The 25,008-nt window shown below is 40.7% G+C and overlaps 1 protein-coding gene across 3 annotated transcripts in view; it reads right to left on the reverse strand.

Moving 5' to 3' along the window:
• IPO9 (importin 9) overlaps window positions 1–25,008 on the reverse strand; it is a 34,328-nt gene that overhangs the window by 8,138 nt on the left and 1,182 nt on the right. The window contains exons 1-15 of one of the 3 annotated variants that reach the window (XM_078156427.1): window positions 21,365–21,470; window positions 14,574–14,635; window positions 14,274–14,360; window positions 13,752–13,953; window positions 9,907–9,995; window positions 9,071–9,157; window positions 8,012–8,131; window positions 7,819–7,919; window positions 7,511–7,569; window positions 5,378–5,529; window positions 4,632–4,730; window positions 3,533–3,639; window positions 2,976–3,115; window positions 1,187–1,346; window positions 449–675 (exon numbers count right to left, since the gene is read on the reverse strand). In XM_078156427.1, the coding sequence (XP_078012553.1) occupies window positions 449–675; window positions 1,187–1,346; window positions 2,976–3,115; window positions 3,533–3,639; window positions 4,632–4,730; window positions 5,378–5,529; window positions 7,511–7,569; window positions 7,819–7,919; window positions 8,012–8,131; window positions 9,071–9,157; window positions 9,907–9,995; window positions 13,752–13,812 (1,402 nt within the window). In that variant the 5' untranslated portion in view covers window positions 13,813–13,953; window positions 14,274–14,360; window positions 14,574–14,635; window positions 21,365–21,470. Of the gene's footprint in view, window positions 1–448; window positions 676–1,186; window positions 1,347–2,975; window positions 3,116–3,532; window positions 3,640–4,631; window positions 4,731–5,377; window positions 5,530–7,510; window positions 7,570–7,818; window positions 7,920–8,011; window positions 8,132–9,070; window positions 9,158–9,906; window positions 9,996–13,751; window positions 13,954–14,273; window positions 14,364–14,573; window positions 14,636–21,364; window positions 21,471–25,008 lie in introns of those variants that run through there. The other 2 variants (XM_021003014.2, XM_078156426.1) reach the window with 2 other exon arrangements.

Raw genomic sequence — 25,008 nt, forward strand, 5'->3', positions numbered from 1 at the left:
GGCTTAGGCTGAAGGAGGCCTGTGAAACCACAAGTGATCCTGGGAAGCAGGCAGTTCTTTCTCAAGCAGCAGCTGGGAGGATTCAGACTGGTGAACCTCTAAAGACTCGGGTATACCTTTGATTCGATCCCTGAACATGTCCAGCACCTTCAGAGCTCCCCAGAGCAGGGACTCTGGACATCTGGCACATGGCTTGGTTTTGACATTTTTTTTTTTGGTGACACATTTACACTCTGAAGACAGATGGGTTATGGCCCTCACCTCATACAAACTGTACTTATTTATGACTGGTTCTTCAAATCCCGAAGGGGTGAAATGAAATCTCCACCTGAGTCCACTTGTTCCTAACCTTTTCTCTTTTCAAACACGTTTAGAACCCTTGTGCCCTCCCCCACCCCCCCAAGTCAACTCATCCTCCTGCCTCCTATAGGTGTAAGTAGAAACATACCATTGCTGTATTTTAGAAAAATGGCAATGGTGAATGGACAGATTTTGTTTTCCACATTGGCTGTGAACTCTGGGTCTACTGTGCATACGATGCACAGTGTCTCCATCACCAAATTGAGGACTTCTGAGCTGAACTGTGCTGCCAGGTGAATCAAGCCATCCAGGACACTGGGAAGGAAGGGCCGCAACACATGGGTGCTCTCTGAGACCTTCAGCTGGTCACAATAACTAGACGGAGAGATAGATCAGTCAGGGTCAACCACAAGCAGATTCAGTGAACACTTATCACTCCAATTATTCTACCACTCAGGAGTAGCTTCCAATCACTACGAGAGTTGAAAACTTGTTTGTGCTTCTGTTTTTCCCATGCATCTCATTTACCATGAAGAACACTGAGGTAAAACTGGGAGGAACAAAGAAGCATCCTTTTATTCCTTTATGCAGCTTAGGCTGTATGGGAGATTCCAAGGGAATGAAGGATGAAAGGAGAAGGATTTTCTAGACTCAACCACCAGAACTGCTTGTTCATCTATCTAACTAAGAGTGACTATGAAAATAGCCCTTTCCTTCTTCACCTTATCTTTACCTTTCTTCTTAAGGTATTCCAGCATCTATAAGTGGTTCTGTTTCCAGGTAAAACAAATCAATAGGCCACCTGTGGTTTGGCATGCTTTGCTTCAGCACTATCCCCCCAAATCACTTCTCTCACTCACAGACTGGAAGTTTTCAGGTCACTCACCCCCAGATGGCTCGGACAGCAGATATCCGCACCGACGGGGGCTGGGTCTCATGCAGACCACTCACGGTTGCCTGTAGGAACTGTTGGATCAGCTCAGGGGACATGGCAACAGTGAACCGACTTGCAGCCCAGAGAGCCCGGCCCAACAGGAAAGGAGAGACTAAGGGAGACAAAGACAGAACAGTGAGGCCTCTTACTACAACGATTCTTCCTGCCACGAGCCCAATTTGAAGCCAACTTGAACTGGATTCTAAGACATATGCAAACTAACTAAAAAAAGGAAAAAGGATCTTAGAGACGAGAGAAAAGGCGGCAAGAAATCTCACCCCATCCAAGAAAGTCCCTTCTCCACACCTTACTTATTATCATCTACATAATGGCTCATGGCTATTCTTATTTTACTAAGGGACCTCTATCTCAAACTGTTCTAATCAAAATATTTACTGAAGTCAGACAGTCAATTAGCACTGATAAAGCGCCTGCATGTGCCAGGCACTGTGGTAAATGCTGGGTACATGAAAAGAGGCAAAAGAGAGTTTCTGCCCTCAAGGGGCTCACAATCTAATGAAAAGACACACAATGTGGAAAAACATCCTAGAAAAGCTCTACTTTTTCTAGGGGGAACAGGTAGAATTCTAGCACCCATCTTCTCAGGTCCCTCAAGATTTTCCAGTTTCCTTGTTAGAAAAAAGGATAAAAGGCATAGGTTGACTTGGAAATATGTTCTAATACCTATATTCATACATTCAGTCATCTTTTTGACCATCTAATGTACAAGCCTCTGTGTTAGGAAGGCTCTCCAGATACAAATATGGAAAAAGACGGCTCATGTCTTCAAGGAACTTACAATCAGTTAGGATACATAAGACATGCATACAAATAACTAGCTCACATATTGTCTTAGATAAATGACATGACTGTTATAGGTAGGGTAATGTCTATGGACCTGACATAAGGGTTTCAGATAATTTCATGTCTTGGGGGACAGGTAATGGTGAAATACATAATTTCACAGATAACCTACCCTGGTAGGAAGGTTCACTATCAGAGAAGAGTGAAGAGCAGGGATGGTCTTAATTGGCTGAAGTTATTACAAAGACCAGGGGGAAACTAGACGGAGGTTCAAAATTATAATGAAAAGTAACATAGGAGCTTCTAGGTCTGAATGTTAGTCAAATGTATGGGTTGAGAATGGGATAGAAGAAAATCACACTACTCCATGACAGGAAGGGATGAAAATAGAATGGAAGCAGGGTGTATAGCACAGAAAAAAGGAATAAGGTATGGCAAAAACAGTGAATCATCAAATGTGACTGAGAATTCACACAAACAGAACAGGGGCTATTTTTATAGGCAAGAAATTTTCATGGAGGTGAGAACTAAAAATTATAATCACTTGGCTACAAGCTGAGAATCAAAGCTTGAAAAAAATGCAGTACAGGGAGAATGAGCTTGACACAGAACCCCTGCGGGTGTTCTGGATCTAATCAGAAGAGAAGCAAAGACGAGGTCAGTAACAAGCAGAATCAAAGCCCATTCAAATGCCAAGGACAACTGGGACCAAAAGAACATTGATGTGGCCACCTCAGGAGAAAATAAGAATAGCTGGGTGAAAATTTGATTTCAGCAGCATTATTCTCTTGACAGATAAAGCCAGAGCCAAATTTTCCAGACCGACGTTTGAGAGTGCCTGGCTTGGCTTCAGAGTGGAAGGATAAGACCTGCCCTAACTACTCAAAAAAAAAAATACAAGTAAGCCCAGGGGACTGGGCATTATGCTAGAATGTACCTGAGAGATTGAGGTCTGCGAGGACGACATTGGTTAGGAACCCGTGCATATCAAAATGGATCCTGCCATTTTTCACATTGTCAGTAATGATAGACTTCACAGAGCCCAGAGCCAGCATACAAGCTTCATGGATCTTCCACCTGCAAAGGATAATACAGTAGCACCCTCTACCTACTCAGTGAAACAAGATAACCCAAAGCTGACCACTTAAGGACTGCAGATCTGTGTGGCAAGACAGTTCAAACAGAACTGAACTGGCTACGGGGGTCTTCTTCATCAGTTTTTACTACCTCTAATTTTAATCAGGGTAGGGTGAAGTTTTATACCAAAACTAACTAAAGGAAAAACAATGCAAACAAGATGTAGACCGGGTTCCTTAAACCAATGCAGTAAGAGAGTTTAAAAAAAAAGAGTAGCTTAATCCATTGGTCTGGGAAGAGTAGCTTTAGGATGGATGAACAAAAGACAGCATCTCTCTGTCCAGGCTCTGGCGCCACTTGGTGTGCCTGCTGCCACAGTCCTCTCTCCAGACCCAGCCTCTGTCACTCCTTCCTTACCAGTGCTCAGTGCCACTGCTTTGGGTTTGCTCAGCTTCCTGTAAATGCCGAGTGGCGGCAGCAGCCAGGGCCGTTGCACTCTCATTCTGGAAATCAGTGGCCACAGCCTAGGAAGGAGACGAATAGGCTGTTAACAAATCTGCTTGTATACATGAAACCTAGTTTGATGGCCAACTGATTGAGTCAGAATGCTATCCAGCTGAATAAGGCCAATTATTATCTCTGAAAATGCTATCTTACCAATCTCCGATAAGGGTAAGGCAATGTTGTCTTATCCTTATTTTCAACTATCTTACTTGTTAAGGAGCTGGTCCCTTTGGCTACATTCAGCAGAACATCCGCCAATGATGACAGATCCAAACCTAGAAGGCTCTAGGCCAGACCTTTAACTTTTGGAGCCTCACAGTAAAAGAGGAAATGAAAACTAAGCTACTTCTTGAAGGTGCCTTAGAAAGGCTACGTGATGCTGAGAACTGACTGACACCTTCACCCCCAAGACTCCCCCAGTAACAGGCAGCACATGTCAGCACTTCCCCCTGCAGCAAGGAAGGCAGAAGCAGATGTTGGACGGTATCACTCAGCTTCCCAAGGGAGCTCCTTCCCCATTAAGTCTGCCAACCAATGATTGCTACTATAAATACTTGCAGAAAAATGGATCAAAAAGCCCTGCTTCTGTCATAACAGCTTCTGCTCATTTGAGGCCCTCCTCCTCACCACAATATTTTCCCATAAGACTGAAATTTTTTTTTCTTTTTGATAGCCAAAATTTTATTCACTAAGCAAGAAAGCTACAATAAAGTTTATATACAATTTTTCTTCTAATACTTAGTTGCCTTAAAGCTACACCATAAGAAAATTATGAAAGAAGTACCTCATAGATGTGGAGTTAAGAAAAGAGCCTTAGATAAGACTGAGACTCTTTAAAGCAGTTCACCTGCCCACAGAGAAGCAGCAGCATTTTGGTTCTTACCACTATAATAAAGGCATCTAACAACAGGCCTTCAGCTGGGGTCAGGTGGTGGGAAAGACAAACAGAAGCTCAAAGAGATGACAGATTTCATTAATGGTGGGTGGGCACTGGGTATCGCTAGTCTTTTACCAGCAACAGGTCTTGGGCTGCAATCCTGACAGTGTAGGAAAAAGTATCATCGTCTTCATCTTCAACAAACTGCTGGGGGTTGGCTGTCCACACTTTAATCTGGAAAAAAGTAAAAAAATTTAGCTTTCTACTGGGGTGACCTGGATCAAATGTTCCCTCAGCAGTAACTAGAGGAAAAGGGTGCAGAAAGGGAAAATGATCTCTTTTCTTACATGAAGGCTCTAAGCCTGAAGAGTTCTTTTTTGTCTAATCCCTATCATTCAAGACTGCTGCTTTTTGGGAATGTACCAGCTTACCAGGAAGGTAAACAGCTCCCACCACTTGCTGCTTTTTGACAAATGCACCTTTGGAATCCACTAGTCTGATTTATCAGTTCAAAATCACCGTACACCAAAGAAGATGGGAGAGGTGACAGTTTTATTCTGGGATCATCTTTTTTGTCTGCAATGGTCTTCCAGTTGAGATAACAATCTCTTCTCATCCATCTGCTACTAGGCAAATGGACACAGACAGAGAGGATGACATTTTCTCTCACTTTTTGATGCAAATGATCTCTAAGCCTGAAGAAGCTGACAAAACCACCTTAGCAGGGCCACATGACATTGGAATATTTTTTATTTCCTTAGGACAAATGTAATGCCAACGATTACTCCTAGTATCTTCTTATTCCCTAAAATCTATCTCTCTCTTCTAAACCTGATACTTCAAATAGACAGATTTGGGGCTGTTTCCCAGAAGACATTTACCTGCTCTTCAGTTATTTGCATGTATAAAATAATGTAATAAATCAGCTCAGGCAATGCCTTCTTCACAGTGCTTTTGAATTTGCTGTTTTCTAGTAGGGCATGTACAAATTCAAAAATGCTGAAGACAAGATTTTCAAATCCCAGCACTTCACCTACAGGAAGGGCACATAAGGAAAGGAATCAATGACCACAGAGCAAAACAACAAACAAAAAAAATCCCATCAATATTCGAAAGTAACTATGTTATCTTTGGAAATCAACTAAAGTATGTTTGCTGATTTCTATTCTGTTGGGAGTAATAATAACAATAAATAACATTTATATGACATTTTAGGACTTACAAAGCATTTTACAAACATGATCTCATTTGACCCTCACAACAATTCTGGGAAGTGTTACTATTATCTTCATTTTAAAGAGGAGGAAACTGATGGGAGAGGTGAAGACACCTGCCTGGGGTCGCACAGCTAGTGTCCAAGGCAGGATTCAAACGCATATCTTCCTGACTACCAGTTGCCCTTAAGAGATTAAAGTTAGACAGCAGGATACAGGGCACAGACATTTGTACAGAATATACTAAAAGGGCAAATGAGGAAAAATGTTAGCAGAATTGGAGGTTTCAGGGAAGTATCACCTGAGCTGGGCACTGAAGGAAAAAGATTTCAACATTGCAGAGATGTGGCTAGAATGTGTTAGGAATGGAAGAGGGCCAGCATGACAGTGAATGATAAGATGAGGGGAACAGTTAGCCATCCAATGTGGCTATAACAACAACTATAATGATAATGATGATGACAAAAACAGTATTTATGTAGTGTCTGCTATAGGCCAGCCACTGTGTTAAGCTCTTTACAAACACTGACTCATTTTATCCTCACAAGAACCCTGGGATGATGGAAATGGATGAGATGAGGAAACTGAAGCAGAGAGAAGTGAAGTGACTCATCCAGGATCACACAGATAGTAAGTATCTGAGACAGCATTTGAACTTGGGGCTTTCTGACTCCAAGTCTAGCGCTCTATCCACTGAGCCCCCATGTTCCCTGGCAGAACATTCAAATTAGAAGAGGAAGGTGAAGTAAGGATGGAGCTAAGCTAAGTTGGAGCCTGAGTGTGGAGGACTTTAATGGTCTGGTTATATAATTTTGTTTATCTTATAGGCAGTAGGAGATGTGCAAAGCTTTTTGATCAGACCCATGCACTAGGGAGATGGCAGTCTAGTCTATGATGGATGTTCTAGAGATCAAGAAAGCAGACAGCCAAGTGTTTCATAGTCTAGGAAAGAGACAATGAGGGTTTGAAATAGGATGGTGGCATTGTCAATACAGAAGATGGGATGTATGTGAAACACATTGTGAAGACAGAACTGACAGGCTCTGGCAACTGCTTGGATGTAAGTGTTGAGGGATAGGAAAGTAAAGGGTTTTAAAGCCTAGATGAGTGGGAGAATGGTAATGCTATCGACAGAATGAGGGAGGTCAAGAAGAACGGCAGGTTTTGAGGGAGATGCAAAGTTTAGTTTCGGATATGTTCAGCCTGAGGTACAAGGACATCTGGGTGTCTACCCAATAGGCAACTGGAAATGTAGGACTAAACCTTGGAGAAACGATCACACGAGGTATAGAGATTTGGGAATCATAGACACACAATCCACACAAGTGAAGACAACTATCAAGAACACAGCCTTATAAGACACCACATCATGGGGGTAGGAAACCCAAGAGGAAGTTGTTAAAGAAGTGGGAGAAAACCAGGAAAGGCCGGACATACCAAGAAGATGGTCAACCACCAAGAATGTAGCAGAAGAGAAAAGACCCCAACAATTTAACGAGAGTCCCTGGTGAACCTGGAGAGAGCATCTGAGATGAGATTCTACTGCACACAGATCTGTGAGGCCTAGGCCAGGCAGGCTTTCCACTTTTCAGTTCTCCAAATGTGCAAAGACAACACCTTGCCTTAACTGGAAGAATTCCTGCTTCTGTTTATGAAACTTGAATGTAACCTAAGCCTGATCTGAAAACTTTCAAAAAAGAAGTCAACCACAAAGTTTCTTGTTTTTTTCTCCTTGTAATTCCCTACCTCCCTTCTCCTATGAGCTGGTGTCCCTAAGTAGAGAAGTAAACCAATACTTACCATCAGAATCCACAGGATCTTCTACTTCCTCAGTATAATTCACTTCTGTCCTCACATAAGTATGGGACAAAGTTAAGGGGCACAAATCAGAACCTTTATAGATCTAAGTAGGGGGAAAATATATATTCTAGCCAGGAGTTTTCTCTTTTCCTCTCATATAATTGCCTACCAGTACACCTTAAACTTGAAGTGTAACAGACTTCCCTGTGCAAGAATATAACCCATTTCAGAAAGGATAACCACTCCAATGCTCTTGATTTATAAGTCGAAGTGTAATAAGGCCCTTCCAGGTTTCAAAAAAAGGATATAAAGCTGCACTTTCAGTCAAGGTGTTCCACACAATTGGAAGGATCTGCTGCATGGAGGAAACCATGTGCTTGGGGAAGTTTTTCACTAAGGCCGTTACTGCCTAAAAATCAAAAAGAAAGACGGAAAATTGGAAAACCACTCCTCACCCCCCCTAAACTAGATAATTTCTTAAATGTATTGGTGAATTTTTACCTTTAGCACTTCCATCTTAAACCCGCTGTCAGATGTAGGGCCATCTGGCATCTGGAGAGCCTGAACAAAGGCCTCAGTGAACTGCTGAACCACAGGAAAGATCAGCACTTTGGCAGCCCCCTGAAAAAGAAGTTAGAATAAGACACATCTTTTGATTGGCAGTTTCTTGTGCACAGTCCCCCAAAGGAGGCTCAATGTTAAGGTTGTGGGTCTCTCAAATATCAGCCCCTAACCAGCGGGCCTAACATTTCCATTATTCTAATTGAACACCTGAACTCTTGGATCAAATCTCCTCATGCCTTCTGACTCCCATCCTCACCCCTTGAGTATTCTAAGACCTGACACATCAATTAATCAATCAACAAGTGTGTGAGTGATTACTCTGTGCCAGACACTATACTTGTTGCTGGAAATACAAAGACCAATGAAACAGTTCCTGACCTCAGGAAGCTTACATTATTCTATTGAGGGAGACAAGGAGATATCCGAGTATATTAAAAAATATATGTAATATGGATACAAAGTGATTTTGATGGGGAGGCGCTAGGATTGAAGAACAGAGAAGGGGGAAATGCCTAGGGCAGGAGGTGGGGTCTACTCTGAGCTCTAAAGGAAACCACAGGGCCCAAGTGAGGTAGAGGTGGTGGTGGGGGAAGGACTATATTCCAGGCCTAGGGGACAGCCTGTGCAAAGACACTGAAATGTACATGAGAATAGGAGGGACTCCCAAAGGGACTGCTAAAAGGAAGGGATCAGTGTCCTCAGTTATTCTGGCTTCAGACAGATGCCACAAGGAACCAGTGATGCACTGAAGTGAGGCAAGAAGCCCACAACAGGACATTAGGCCCAGGTGACTGAAAACTAGATGAAAATAAAGGAAACTTAACTATAAGTAAATACAAATTTTAGTTAAAATGGAAAATCTATACGACAAAACTTCTGCTGTTACTGCCATCAAATAAATTTAGGAAGGATTAGTTAAAAAAACACCTCTGAAAATAATGTGTTTGTGTGACCCACTAGTCTTATAAGTCACTGTCACCCCAAAGTCTCACCCACCTTTTCCAGCTCTTCCATGTTACAGATCATATGAGCACAGGTGGTAAAAATCTCCACAGCACGGGAACGGGTTCGAATACCATAAACCTAAAAGAAAGATTACACACTATAAATAACCCACCATGACGCTGTATGTGCATAAATGTTGGTGGAAGTATTATGAATTATTCTGAATATTTAACTCATTCTAGATTGACTTGGACTAGGTCATCTACAGATATGACAATGACCAAGAGGAAAAGAACGGTTTGGGAGAGGAAAAAAATAGGAACGTCTTCCTGATGTCCAGGACTCTGCATCTTATGGTTCAGAATATACGAAAGATAACACTGAGATAGCACTAGCAACTATCAAAACTGGCATTACACATACATTAAATAGGCAGATTTGTGCTTTGGGCAGCACTGGGAAGGCATACCTATTACAAAATATCATTGTGTTGTCTTAGTGCCTTAAATCTTGCCATTAAAGAGTCATTCTTTTGGGCTTATAAGGTCATCTTTTTCAATGCGAAGACTCCTGGGAAGGCTCATACAAGCTTTTTATTAAGATATTTTAGTGTGAATTAATTTAATCAGATTGATTTCCTTTTAACATTTAGCTGAGATCAAAGCACTAAGAGACTATGGAAATCTCAGTGTCTTCTGGGAAAGATGGGATGCCAGGAGTTAGCAGGTGTCACCACAATCAGTGTTACTCCATAGCAAACTAATGGATTTGCAATTGTGATCTGGAGACTGGCAACTAGCTAAACAGGATGTATCTGGAAATGACTCCACAGCCTCCAATGCCAACTATCCTTCTGCTAACCACAAGTGACTGAGTAGCTTTCATACCTCTGCCATGGTGAAGATCTTATACATCTCTGGGAGAATAACAGGAGCAACAAGTGGCATTTGTGTATCGGTTACTTCCCGAGTGAATTCTAGAATGAAAAGAGAGTTACTGTTGCCCCAACTATTGTCCCCAAAGCCATAAAATGCCAGAAAAGACACTGGTGTAGTTTTTGGAAGGGAGAACTAGGGACCAGTGGGCTTTTATTCTCGAGGCAGGGAAGCAGGAGATTACAGATTTCTTATGAAAAAGAAAAAGATGACCATGAGGAAGTAAAAGAACCCTTCTGTGAGAGATTAGGAAGAAGAAAAAATAAACCTTTCTTATAAATACTGCAAAGAAATCTATAATAGATGCCATCGAAGTCTTTGTTGGAAATATGTGGGGCATCACTGCACTTTCTAAGACGTATCCTCTACTATTAAAATCTTAAATAGTTGCTCCTCTGATAACCAAATCTACTTTTTGATCTCATTTTCTTTTAACACCTCCTCTGGACATGATGTTTTGGTCCATTTGGTTCAGTGTATGTTGACTTGCTTGGCCTTGAGCTCTACTAAGTCCATTATACTAATAATGGATGACATTTGTTTGCCTGGAAGGCAAAAATTGCTGCTACCTGGAGCAGAAAGGGAATTCTGACATGGCAGTGGACAAGGACAAAGAATAAATCAGAAGAATGTTATTTAAATAAGTCATTGAGGAGAAATGGGTCACTCTGTCTCCATTAAAAAGAAAGAAAAGGCAACCAGAGCACATGAAAATAACACAAAGGACTATGGAGTGCACATTATTAAGGGTAGAATCATGATGAAAATGGAGTTTCTAAGACAGTTTCTTTATCAGGCCTTGATGTATCTCCTATTTCTATTATGTTATCAACAAGAAAGGGGGAAGAGTGGGGCATTAAGTCACTTGGATGTTTCTCAAATAAGAAGCGTGATTTAGAAACAAAAGGTGAAATTTTCAAAGTTATCACAGTTTACTAATGCTGGGAAAGTACCAAGGTCCATGGTATTAGTGTCAAAGATTCAAGACTGAGTTTCTTTATTACCTCAGGTAGGCCTATGATTTGCACTTTAAGAGTTTAATACTTGATGCTACGATTTCCAAAGGAAGTGACAAATGAAACTGCTGTCTTACATATAAGAAGTAATAAAGATAAAGCATGATCTAGTTCAACAGCATTTCCTGGTTTTATGGAGTATCATATTTACTCTCCTATAACCAATTCTGAAAGTTAGTATTTTACTGTACTTTTACAGATTAAAAGTCTGAAGCTCAGAAAGGTAACTTGCTTAAATCATCTAGACTAATCTGATACAGTATATCAGTAGGATGGAACATTTTCAACAACCCCATATCCCAACTTGTTTGGAAATTAAAGCAATTAAGAGTTCCAATTGCCCTGTGGTAATTCCTATAAATACTACAAAGAAAGCAAATTCCCCTAAAACTCAGTTCTCCTATATGTAAAAAGTAGAGAAAATTGTTAAATGGCTCCAGAGGGCTTATGGGGCACTATCACAAAGTCTTTTAGAAAATGATAATGTTCAAAGACTCATGGTGGAAAATTCTATCCACATCTAGAGAAAGAACTATGGAGTGTGAATACAGATTGAAACCTACTATTTTCATTTTTTTTTGGTGGCTTTCCCTTTTTATTTCTGTTTCTTCTTTCACAACATGACTAATGTGGAAAAAAAGAGAAAACGATAATTTTCTCATTTCCATAGTCTTTTCTTCTCCACACAGTGCTCCGCTGAGTAAACGTGTTCCTGAGTCTCTTGTATTACTAAAGTACAGTTTCCATGCATTTAGATATTTTAGGAGAACGGCTGCTTGGGCCATGGAAGTTGTTCCTTAATCACAGGAGCAATAACTTAAATTCCTATATCACATTATAATTCACAAAGCATTCCGTATGTTTTATCTCACTTATTCCTTAACCAACCTGCCGAAGAGGTAAAGTAAATATTTTAATGCCTATTTTACAGGTAAGGAAACGAAGCCGAAGAAAGTCAGGTGTCCCAAATGCCACCACGTCTAAATGGTGGAGCTGGGAGGCTTTCTAACTTCAAGTTCTTTCCATCTCACCATACCGGTTAGTTTCTCTATTGCAACTAGACACATTGTTCTAGGACAGTTTTCTCTGGATTGCTGAGAACAAAATGACACTGTGGAAAACATCCATACTGAAGATATGGAAGATATTATTCTAAATTAACAGTACTGGGTGTTCTTCAAATTCACTTGCAGCTCAAGTATACAACTTCCTCTCTCTTCTCTTGGGTTGACAGGGAGGGAGTAGGCTTGGTGTTGGGAGCCTATGAGGAATTAACCCTCTTCAATTAGGGAACAGCATGGCCTGTTATTGTTAGTTTATGTTTAAGATACTTAAGTAAAACTGCAGAGACAGTATTCTGAAAGGGAATCTAGGTTAACAGAAAGAACTGATAACCTGAGCTGGGAAAGGCTCAGGGTCCATCAGTTATCTTGGTTCTGCAAATGAGAAGTGAGAACCTCAGACAAGAAATAAGAATTCAGGGGTAGCTAGGTGGCACAGTAGATACAGCATCAATCCTGGAGTCAGGAGGACTTGAGTTTAAATCTGGCCTCAGATACTCGACACTTCCTAGCTGTGTGACCTTGGGCAAGTCACTTAATCCCAACTGCCGGGGGAAAAGGGTGAAAGGGGGAAGAGAAGAAATAAGAATTCAGTATCCATCTCCAAAGGGGGATAGAGTTTTGAAATAGGTAGAAAGGAAATGTCTGCTTCTGGATATCATATGATACATACAAAATTCAGGGGAAATTGGCAACCATCATTGAGGCCACATGGCCACTAGTGAGACCAGACCTAAATGCTAACCTAGACAAGAGGTTAAGGAGGCGCTGTTCTATCAAAGGTCAGTATTAGCAATTAAATGCCTAGTAGCTGATGGCAAGCAAACCAAGGGCAATCATATCTCAGGTGAATCAACGAGGTCAGAAGTGAGGTTAGATCTTCAGAGGGCCCACTGGTCAAGAGAGGGGCTAAAGAGACACCCTCTGTGGCAATGCAAGATGGCCTGAACTCAACCGAAGAAGTCCTGGGGCCAGATAAGGAAGTCTTTCTCCTCTAGCTGATGAAATTGGGACCCAAGCAGTTGAGGGCACCTCCAGAGGGGATGACCATTTTTCTTAAAGACGATGCCTGACAAAAGGTTCTAGAAGAACCTAGGAGGTACTCTAGGAGAGAGAGAGGTCTATCATTCTGAAAGCATGGCATATTCAGCTGAAAGAACTTAAGAGTTCATGGAATCTAACTCTCATAGTGATGATTAAACAGAGACTCAGAGGATAAGTCCAAGGTGACACAGTTTAAATCCACCTTGGTTTAAAAGTTTGAGCAACTTTTTTAGGTGTCTATTGTAGACAGGGTTGAAGTGATGAAAAAGGATCAAAGGAAGAATATCCCAAAGTTAGGATGAAAAATCTGTATCTGCGATCTGGTTGTTTCTACATTTACTTGCCTTAATTTCTCTTACTTTGCTATTGAGTCCCTTTGCAAAAATTCCAAACCTGTCTTGGCCAAACTAAGTGGAAAAGGGATACTTCTCTATGTCAGTTATAACAGGAAGGGAGATGACCGCATCCCTAGTGAGCAGGTACAGGACCAGCACCAGGAACCCAATAACTCAGAAAAGGTGGATAGGTATGGGGCAGATACAGAGAAGGAATCTTAGAAAAAATGGAGTCAGGGTCAACCATGGTTGCTGATCCCTTCCACAGGCCTCCGGGCAAATACTTCTGTCTGATTTTGAAAACGTGAGCAAGTCCTTGCTTAGGCAGAAGCATTTAGTACCTGTCAGCACCCGCATGGCTCCATGAACAGCATTCAGATCTCCGCTCACCAACATCTCCATCAGCAGGTTAAAGAGCTGGGGCCAGGCCTCTGGCCAGTCCCAATGCGCAATGGCTGACACTGCATATGCCACACTGGAACGGACCTTGCTAATTGATTCCCTCAGCCCATTGGGCAGCAGCTCCCGGATAACAATTTTTGCCTGCAGGAAATACCCTCCCTTTAGACCTAGCCCTATGTGATTTATCCAAGTTATGTTGAGCATATCTTGAATTACAAAGAATGTATTTTATATGCTACATGGCATATAATGCAACTGAGAGAAAGATCTAGATGAGTTTGTCATACAACTTATTCAGATATTTGATACTTATGTCACAACAATATTCTTCCCAATGAAACAACTCCCTCCCCCAAATCCCCTTTGGGTCAGTTTTAAGATCTTTGCAGGGTACTCACACCCTGATCTCTCAAAAGTCCCACATACCTCCCCAGGTGGACAAATGTAACAAATCTACTGACCCTTTCTGTGGTTTCAGGAGGCCTGAACTTCTCTGATTGGGCACACCAGTGGGTTTCCACATACTGTTTCAAGATGACTGATGCCAACTGGAAAGAAAACAAGCTAATTCACTCCAAAGGAATAAGGTACGGATAAGATACAAAGGGAGCACACCCTTCCTCTTACTTCATACACATTAACCACCAATCTGTCCAGAACATCTGAAGCACAGATCAGTATCAGTAAAGTCAGCCTTACTGTTTCTCTTTTTCCACAAGAAGGTTCAATCACTGAGAAAAAGAAAACCACTCTAGGCTTACCTGACGAATAGCTAATGCTCCCTGTGGATCCACAGTCAGCTCTGCTAAGTGAACTCCAAATTCTGAAAAGAAAAAAGTTTATCATTAATCAAAGAGTATATAGGAAATGACAAGACAACTTACTGAGAATTCACCATGGTGGTGACAAAAAAGGATTTCAGTAAACAGTTCAGCCATTCTTTTTTTTTTTTGGGGGGGAGGAAGTCTGTTACTCAGACATATTCTTTGGGGGTGTGGTGTGGTGTGTGTAAATCACCTTTAAGCAGTGCCAGTAAGCTCTTCTACTATTGTAGACCTAGCCCTATCTCTCCTAAGGTAATCAATATTTCTAACTATAAGATCACCCTAAACAGAGTCTAGGAATTAACTACACATATGTGCGTCACCAGAGATCAGATGACTGTCCGTCAGGGAGAAACTCTGGGCATCCAGCTCTGGTTTAGAACTGAGGGATAAGTAGGTTTAACAAGCTTGGTCATAAAAACAGAAGTGTTATAAGAAATCCAACCATATTCAGCTTGTGTTTGTACACAGTGAATGTCTGTGGTCCATTGGTGCTATCCCCAAAATCAAATACAGAATTGGTTCATGTTGGCAAAGAGACAACGGTCAAACATTTAATTGTCTGGAGGGCAGAGACAGGAGGAAAAACTCAAGAGTATCACAATTTTAAGATGAGTTAGTCAGAACTAAGGGCAGGCAGCCTTTCAGACCTAGAAGGTCTTTATTAGGAAGCCTGAGGGCTGATTACTTCCAACTAAGACCAGTTTTTGTCCACATAGCTAAAATGAGTCATTAAGCACAAAAAACAAGACTGATTGTGCTGGCATATGTATTCAAAATGAAACAGGCATTAGAAAAATGTCTATATTAAAATGATTATACCTCTTCTTGTTGCAACATTTGGTATTTAAGCATCTCAAGTAACTAGATTACTACAAAGACTAGCTAGAGTGCTGAGATCTATGGTTAAAAACTTAACGGCTACAACTGCATTCCTATGGCACCAATCACCTCACTTTGGCGGGAAGAAGGCATTTTATTTTTTCTTTTTCTTTTTTAGCAAGAATAGCAAGAAAGAAATCTAAGTTGTTAAAGAAGCCAGCCTCCTTTTCTAGGATTTACTAGATGATGAGATCACAAAAAGAAAAAAAATTTGGAAGATTTATTCCTGAAGCTTCTAAAATTCAATATATTTCCTAGGGAAAATCTGGTCAATGTAGTCTATACATTTGCACGTCTAGTTGAGGGGGGGGTCATCTACATGTCATCCATAAGCAAACTTACCTGAGGAGGATTTCAGGCTCAAAGATCTTAGACGTCTTTGAACGTCTATCTTTGGTACTTTGGTAGACATTTGGAAACAATTCTAATCAGCTGAACTGAATACAATTTAGGGAAGAGTCCTCAGGTACCAAATGTTCAAGTCGATTTGAGCAAGAGAATAATGGGATATCTAAACAACAACTGTGAAATCTGTCCAAAAGAAGAGGTATTTTCAACGGCCTCTATGCTATCTTCTATGCTGAATATTGAAATAGACACTAACTTCACGCATTCATTGATTTTTAAAAAATCACTTGCATAAGTTTGATACTAAATGTGCAGCTAGGTATATCTGCACATTTCTGGTATGCCTTGATGTAGTCTCTTGCAAACTAAAATGGTTCATGAGATCACTCATCTAGATCTAAACCATTTTGTCATGGGCCAATTTGACTCAGGTTTTAATGATTCTAGAATTAGCACAATTGCCTGGGACCATTATTATAAAGATTAGGCTTGTGTCTGAGAAAATGAGAACCACAGTGGAATAAAAATATCTGTCCAAAAGAAATTTGAGGACAAAACAAATACATGAACATTTAGGAAAAACAAAACTTTGAGTGGGAAGGAAGGAGGGGAGAGCTACAGAGGAGCCGTGTCAGGAAACTGCACTACTTGAGATTTGTCTGGTTGGAAACAGATCTCCCTGAGCTGAGGGTGAAGAGCCTTGACCAAGTTAGAAGGATTATATTCTCAGGCTAACGTACAGGCATGACACTGTTAAGAGGATAACAAGGAGTCCTTGTGGGAAGACGAGCAAACCATCAGCTTATATCCGACTGTACTGAAACTAAACAGAGGAAAAGCAGCATAGAACAGAAAACAGGCTGCCATCACACATTTTCTGAGAAGTTCCTACTGCAGCCCAAAAATACCTCTTGAGCTACCTGAGCATATCCAGGGTTTTAATCATTTACTTCCCTCTAGAATGCACTCACTACAAAAGATAAGACAAATTGGGTTTCTCACTCCTCCACCCCTTTCTCCCCAAAGGTCAAGTCCAGCTGATTATGGGAATACTTTACTTCATGATAGCTGTATCCAGGGTTACAACAATTATCTTAGGGCTGCAGAAAGCACCCACAGGAATGTGTCATGTTTGGATCCCAACTTCTGGTAGCCATATTGCTTCCCACATTACAGGGACTCCAGTGAGGTGATGAGAAAACAAGTCACTGATAGTCAGCAAGAGACTAGGTTGCAACAGTAACCAAAAGGAAACAAATGGAAAAAAAAAGAAGCATCCCCAAAACTTAGGCATCCATTAGGTTTTCCTTGTATTTGCTTTAAAATATCAACGGATTTTTAATGAAATGAAGGCCACTATACATAGGAAACAACATCGTTAAAAGGTGTAATATTAATCTCTATTTTGAATTCTAGGAGAAGAATATTTGGAAAAGAAAACAAAATCACTATTAGCTTCCTAAGAGACAAAACTAGAAAAGGAGCGGAGGGTGGGAAATAGCACTGACTTCAGAGAGGCTTCAACACTCCAAGATAGAATAAAAAATTATTTAGAAACCTAAGACAATTAAATAATACAAATTCTTGTCAGATGGGTGAGTGGGAAAGCATCAGTATAAACAAGGACAAATGTCAATTTTCCCATTACTCTTTCCTTCATCCCAAATCATAAATTAACCCTCTCCCCGCAATACATTACAACTCTTGGACTATCAATTGCCACTGATAATAAATGAAAATATATTTAAATGGGTCTCTAATCTCAAGGATGTGGGAGTCTCCTCCAACCATGCAGACTGCATTACGTGCATTCCTTCCCAAGCTGTGCTACTCATGTTCATGTCCCCCAACAAGCTCACCACACGAGCTTGGTCCAAACAACAGGCTGGAGGCCTCCCTTGCTTTCTGCTGATGTTGCACCAGTGCAGCACTCTGGCCGTCCATCTGTAATCTCTTGTTCCTGCCACCTGACCAACCCATTGTCTCTAATTGTAACATTTCTCTAAGAGGTTTCTTACTTCTGTTCTTCAGAGTTCCTTATTGGTTCGATGTTACAGCCTCTTCTTTGTCCTCTGAGGTACTCATATTTAAATCTTTGGGGGCAGTTCTGTTGTATGTCTTACACTGGCACAATGTTAGTACTTAAAAAATGAGCCCTTGCTTTTATGGGTAGATTGGTATCAGTAAAAAGAAGAAAAAATTCTCACGACAATCCTTCCTATACTCCTCCTGGTTTATTTTTTTCTCTGCTGACAGAGAAATTTGATAGGGTGTCTATCCAGATGCATGTTGAAATACATCTTCATGTGTTTCAGGGTAATGGGTATTCTTCATTCACTAAGTGTTTCCTATGTGGATGGATAACCCAATCTGAACGATTACAGAAGGCTCTGTAACATTCTGGGGCTTGATGCAATTAGGACCATATCATCATTAAACAGGAACAAACAGAGGACCTTATCATTTACAGGGAATCCTCTCTTTGACTTGGCTTCTGTGATGGATCTTTTCTTTTCTCTGGAAAAATACCTTTTGCAAGCATATGTCTCCCTATTTTAAATCCCCCTTGATGTTTATCAGAGGGCTTTCTGAACAAAAATAAGTAATTTGTTATATCTTCCAAGATATCTTGAATAATTCTGATATATAGATGGGAGACACTTTGTTGAAAAAGTGCCTATATAGCAGCATTCTGTTCTATCAAATCAAATGCTTTTTTGTAATGAACAAACAGCAAACATAATGGGATCTCAAATTCTCTACACCTCTCCAGTTAGTTGTGAAATAGTAAAGATGTCATCCATTACTGAATATTACTTGTGGAAGTTTGCTCATTCCCTGATAGCAATGATTTCTTTATAAATCACCCCCATAAAGATATTGGATGGGAAAGATGGTGTACAGATGGGAAGCTATTGATAGTCTTTTGGCTACTTTTTTTTGGGTATTAATAAAAATCTAAGCTTTTTTTCTCTGCTGTTTATTATCATTTTTCCCTCCAGCTACCATATATATATATATACATCAGTCTCTTAATGCCTTTATAATCGTGTCACTTCCAACATGGAGCTCCCCTCTCTCTATCTGGTCCGATCCAGCTGCTTTTCCCTTTTTGTTCTCTTTACTGCCACTTTTACCTTCTAAGTACAATTAGGAATGTTTAAATGGAGTCTAAGTGTGGTGATTCCACTGTTTTTGATGATGAAAAAAAGTTTGTTAAAATGATTTCTGCAAATCTTTTTCAGGTAGTCCTCTTTTCATTCTCAGACTTGAATGCCTCTGTGATGACTTTACTTAGCTGAGTACCTTGCTAAGTTTTCTTTAAAATGATTTTACCTTCTACTCTCTATTTTAAGAGACAATACAGCTAATAATCATTCATTACCCTTCTTTCTAAGAATATGTCAGTGACTTTATATTTAACCTGGTGTTGCCTTTGGCAGTCATCTCTCTCCATCTGGTAAGTAAGTCTGGGCTCTTTTGTTCTCACTGTGGCCATTAATTTACATCCGTTAAAATGGATAAAATTCTTATCATCAGTACTGATATAATTAATTTCTGTTGTCCACTTCCCATTTTTAATTTCAATTGCCTGTTCAAAAAATTCAGGGTTGATGTTTCACTTGTATGACACATTTTTTCTAATTATTCTTTCTTCTTAAAAAAACAAAAAAACTAATTATGATCTTAATTCTGATATGCGGATGGGCTGACTGTAGAGACAGCTGATTCAGGGATAACTTCCATCTCAATAACACACCTTTTCGAGTCTGTTAAAATACAGTTTTTTAATAATAAAAAATGCATCACATCTGTATATACATAAATCACCTTAAGGTCTGTAAAGTATCCTGTATACATTATCTCATTTGATCTTCCCAACAATCTTGTGAAGTAAAGTATTATAAGGTATTATTATTCCCATCTTATAGATGAGGAAAATAAGGACAAGAATGATTAAGTAACCTGCGCAGGCTCACATAACTTGAACATGTCAGGCAGGATCTGAACCCAGGTTTTCCTGACTGTGTTCCAGTGAGTGAACACTAGCGAAGCACTTCTAAGTAACTGAATGAATCCCAGTGATTAGTTTTGCAGACACAGGGCTCTAAGGAAGAACTATTTCCTGCAGCATTTCAGCCTGGTGCCAAAGAACACACTGGAATTAAAGCCTGATGCTCTGGGCTTGAGTCCTTGGCTCTTCTACTCCAAATCAATTCAATGAACATTTATTAAACACCTACTGTGTTCATGGCATTTTACATCTATGTGCTTGAGATGGTTTATCAATACAATAAGAATAAACCTGATAACCTCATAGGGTTATCTCCAGTAGAATACTTGTAAATTACAAAGTATTCTCTAACTATGTGCTATCATTAGTGTTACTTATTTGTCTTTTTGGAGCCTTCTCAGCTCTGTGTAACAAAACTTAGGCATGGAGACTTTAAAGGATCAGTTTAAAAACTTAGAATTCTCTTAATGATGAAACCAGGAATAAATCCAACATTTTAAGCTACTTTGCCACGTCATTTGAAAAATGACCAACACAGATGGTCCCGCTCACTGGTGACTCCTGTTAAAGAGATAAAATACAGCTTGCAGGTATTGACTAAACAGAGACAGTGTACGGTGTTTCCTAGAGGGTATGATATAACTAAAGTTAACTGTAGAAAGCAGTGCACTAGGTTGTATTCATTCCAACAGAACTACTGAAGGCAGGAGAAAGGGCATCAGAGTGCCTCTCTGCTCCCTGGGCAAGGGGGCCACTGCCAGGGCTGGTATACAGCGTTGTCTGGTCTTTTAGCAACTGAGATTAAAATGTGGTTTGAACTGTACCAAGTTATTGAATTAAAAGAGAACAGTCCCAACTGGGTTGCATAGTTATCCTTTTAGAGTATATAGACCAGAAGAAACTATTAAGGAACTCAATTGTTCGGAGTAAATTCTGCCAGGGTGAAATGAGGCTAGCACCAATCTGTTAGTTTTAGTTTCAACACTGACCCTAGGCTTCATTTACACGTTTCATCAGCACACTGACTCACAGTTCTTCCAATCCCATTTCCTGCCTCTCTTTTAAAATTGTCCTTTTTCATCTCTCAAACCCCTTTGTCTCTTTAATCTCTCTCTAGCCAGTCTTGTCATCCATGTTCCCACTTCTCTCCTTTCACCCCTACTTGGCAAACACATTCCATTTAAATGTTTATTTAGAAGGGAAAGGGCAAAGGAGAGAATGGAAGAGGACAGGATGGAGGACAAGTTAAGAAATGCTATTGGCCTTGAGGGTCTGTCAGAGACACAGGACTAGGTAGCACCTTGACAATCAGGGTTTAGTAAGCTAATGGTGGGGGAAATTGCATAGGGGTTTGGATAAGGTAAGAAGGGCTGGGGGAGTTCTAAGTAGAGCCCTAGAGTGACTTCATCTTTCCCATGGGGGCCAGGAAGCAGGGGCACCACAAAACCACAGCTGAAAGGAAAAAGAAAACTCCACCACTGGCCTTTCTCCGAGCGCGGCCGCCTTCCGCTCGGCTCAGTGCCCGCCACATGCCCAGGAGTGCGTCTGGATCCTTGAGGGGCTCCCTTCGCAGGAGGACAATGCTTACGCTACACTGCAAGAGAGCCAGAAAAGTGCCCATGAAAACCAGAAAGCATATGCCCAACCGGCAGGATCATCTCTCTAGGTAGCTAAGATGGGGAAACCAATACTCCAATACCTTGGGCACCAAATAAGAGCCAGGAGAAGTGAGGGGGAGCTATTTCCACCCCCTCCCTAGCCCCCAATATTATAGTGGTAGCTATTACAGGGGGAGCAAAGAGAGAATTTATCCTTGTGAAGCAATAGGGACAGATGACTAATAGAGAATCAAGAGCGAAATGACCATTTGATCATGTGGAAAATGCTACAATATTTCTGATAGAAGGAATAACCAAAAGAAATAAGGGAGAGATGATCAATCTATATAATGAAGGCTACGCTCTTGTGGTCTGGAAGATCAATGCTTATTGTGACAAGAAAGGCTACCCACTGTGTTCTGTTGGGATGCTAGCCTTGGAGGAAGGATGAAGAAAATGAGATAGCAATAAATTAAGATCTAAGAGGAAGCAGCCCAAAACAAAGGAGATGGAATCTTCCCAACCTTGCCAACAAAGCAGAAAAATCTAGTGGAGAACATGAGACTTAAGAGTACAGGTAAGAAACCGTGGGAGTTCACAAACTCTCAGTGGCCACAGCTATCACGTCATTAAGAGAAATGCAATCATAGCTGGGAAGGTGCTTGTGTTTTCTGAGAAACTCCTAATTCCTGTTAAGCTTCACAGCTCTTAGGAAAGCTGTTTGTGCCAGAAGAATCTGTTGAGTTGCTGTGCAGCATAGGACCTAATGAACTCTTAGGTCAAAGTGAAGAATGAGGCTGCCAGCAGGATTTCCTTCTCTGATTTCATTCTGTTAAACAGGCTTTAAATGAAATACTTAAACTGATCTGGGAGGCCTTCTTCAACTCAAGGAAATAAAGGAACAAAGCAGCACATCGCTCAGCTCAGTAAAATCCCTCCGAGGACACCAGACTGATGGAGCACACTCCCTAGATGTGTTGTGGGTTGTGAGGTTGGCTCAAAGTAGACATGGTGATGGAAGCTGCAGCAGCTCTCTCTTCCACATATGAACTATCTCAGCTTGGAGGACTCTGGAACTATCTCAACTTTTTCCACTCTAGAAAATTAGGCAACTAATTGTGGGGCAGCAGTTTTCCTGGATATGTTAGGTGGCAGGTTAAAAGACCAGAATATGCTTTGGGCTTCACCAGCTTGTATTTCCTGAGAAGTGTTTTCACCGAATTTAATCTAAAAAGCATGGCACTGTACCACTGGTGCTAAGAATACAAAGATAGAATGAAAAATAGTTCCCTTCCCCAAGGAGCTAAAATGGAAGATACAACATGTGCATAAATAAATAAATACACAATAATTTGGGGAGGGAGAGAACATCAACAACTAAAGGAATCCGGAAAAGCTTCCCACAGGAGATGGCACAAGAGTTAAATCTGGAAGGAAAAAGAGGGCATTGGAGGCAGCCTGTGCAAAGGAATGGAGGTGGGAGCTAAGAGTGCTAAGTCAGGAAAACAGTAAGTAGGCCACTCTGCCTACAATGGAGAAAGTATGATCATAAGCTCATAGATTCAGAGACAGAAGGGAATTGCCTCATTTTATCAATGAATAAACAGGCTCAGAGATGCTAAATGACTTACCAAGGGTCATGCTACTAGTAAGACTTTGAATTGGGATTTGAATTCAGCCTCCAAATCCAGTGCCCCTATCTAACACACCACATTGCCTCTTAGTGGTATGCTAGGAGGTACATAAAAAAAAAGGAACACTTGAGTGGAGAGAGGGGAGAATAAGTCCAGAATGGCAGGATAAACTCATGTTATGAACAGTTTTAAATGCTAAGCTGAGGAACTTTTATTTTATTCTAGAGGCAGTAAGGAGCCACTGAAGTTTCTTGAGCAAGGCGAGTGATAAGTCAGACTTATGCCTTAAGATTATTTTGGTCATTATATGGAGGGTGGATTGGGGAGAGGAGAGACTGAAAGCCAGGAGTCTAAGTAGAAGGCTACTATAATAGTCTAAGCAAGAGGTGATGAGGGTCTGAACAAAGGCTCTGAGTGGAAAATCGGGGCAAAGGGGTTGAAAACAATCAGAGAGAAACTTGTTCTGGGCTTTCACTTGACCTAATAAGTTGGGGGAGGGAGAGGAGGAAGAAAAATATCAAAGGAACTGAACTTCAAGGGTAATTTCTAGATTATACTTAAAGTTCCGAGGAATGCTGTTTACCAATTTTTCTGGGCAGAAGATAGAAGCAAAGGTCCTTGTGCATTGTTAATGACAGAAATCGCGGCACTCTGAAGCATCTTCAGAGGGATACTATCTGAGAGAACTGTTGCTTACTTCAGACCTTCAGTTGGTTGATAAAAGAAACAGAGGATCTTTGAGTCATGCTCTTCATCACAACCATGCCCCAAATACTTGGCTAAATCCTAGCTTTGGGCAGTCAGGTGCTATCTGCTTCCTCAAAAGAAGGCAATGATACAGTGGCCTAAGTTGAGCAGATCAATCAAGTACAAAACAAGCCGAGAGAGAATATTCTGAAATCTGTCTGGGCTATTTGGCAAAGTGGAGCTTGGTCCAATGCTGCCAAGGGTTTAGAAAGGAGAGACAGGATCACAAGTCATAAGAAAGGGCACAGTCCTTCCACCACCACAGTCTTCTTTCCGAGGAAGGGTACAAGAACAACAAGAGAAGAATTAACCTTCTTGCTTCTGAATTTGAAGGATAAGTTTCTAAAGGACTTTGGGGAAAAAACACACAAACAACAGAATCAATTTTAACAGTAGCTCCCGAAAGAATACAAGTCACTACCTGAAACTCCAGCAACCTATACCACTTCTCCAGGTAGTCTGAACATCTAAGCAATTTACTACACTGCCACTAGGCACACCAATAATAGGACACTTCATATAAAATCAACTCTTTTTCATAGCACATTCCTATCAAGTTACATAGAAAATAACTTTAGTATTATAACCCACCAGTGGCATTGATCAATTACAAAGTTCTGCAGACATTTGAGTTTTGGTTCCAAACACCAAAGAGACAGGAAGTAGAGGACTAATGCTTTAAAATGAACTTGGTAGCAATTCTGTTCAAATAAGACCAATGCATTTTTGTCAAAGATGGTCAGATATGAGCTAAGGTTGCACGTTTATGGGGGAAGCTGTCAAAGTCATACACAGGTCAGTGCAAACAGAAAAGAAGTTCATAGATGGATCTGTTCTGATTAACAGGAACCTGGCCCTAAAACTGCTGAAGTTCCCTTGCTTTGCAAACAAAAGAATTTTGACTAGGAGGCATTTTTTCCTCCTCCAGATCAACCTATGTATGGCTATAACTCATAACCTCCAAATCCAACAAATTTTCTCTCTTTCCTTTTGGTCTCACATTTCATGTAAGAATGGCTCTTATCTCCACTGTTAATTTCAATTGTCTTTTAAGCAGCCAGAATCCATTATCACACCACCTTCCCCAATACGAATAGAGAGAAATGTCCTACAAAAAACCCAAACCAAACAACAAACCAATGGCATTA

The sequence above is a fragment of the Phascolarctos cinereus genome, unplaced genomic scaffold (genome assembly GCF_003287225.1).
Source record: "Phascolarctos cinereus isolate Bilbo 61053 unplaced genomic scaffold, phaCin_HiC Scaffold_5;HRSCAF=322, whole genome shotgun sequence".
Lineage (NCBI taxonomy): Eukaryota > Metazoa > Chordata > Mammalia > Diprotodontia > Phascolarctidae > Phascolarctos > Phascolarctos cinereus.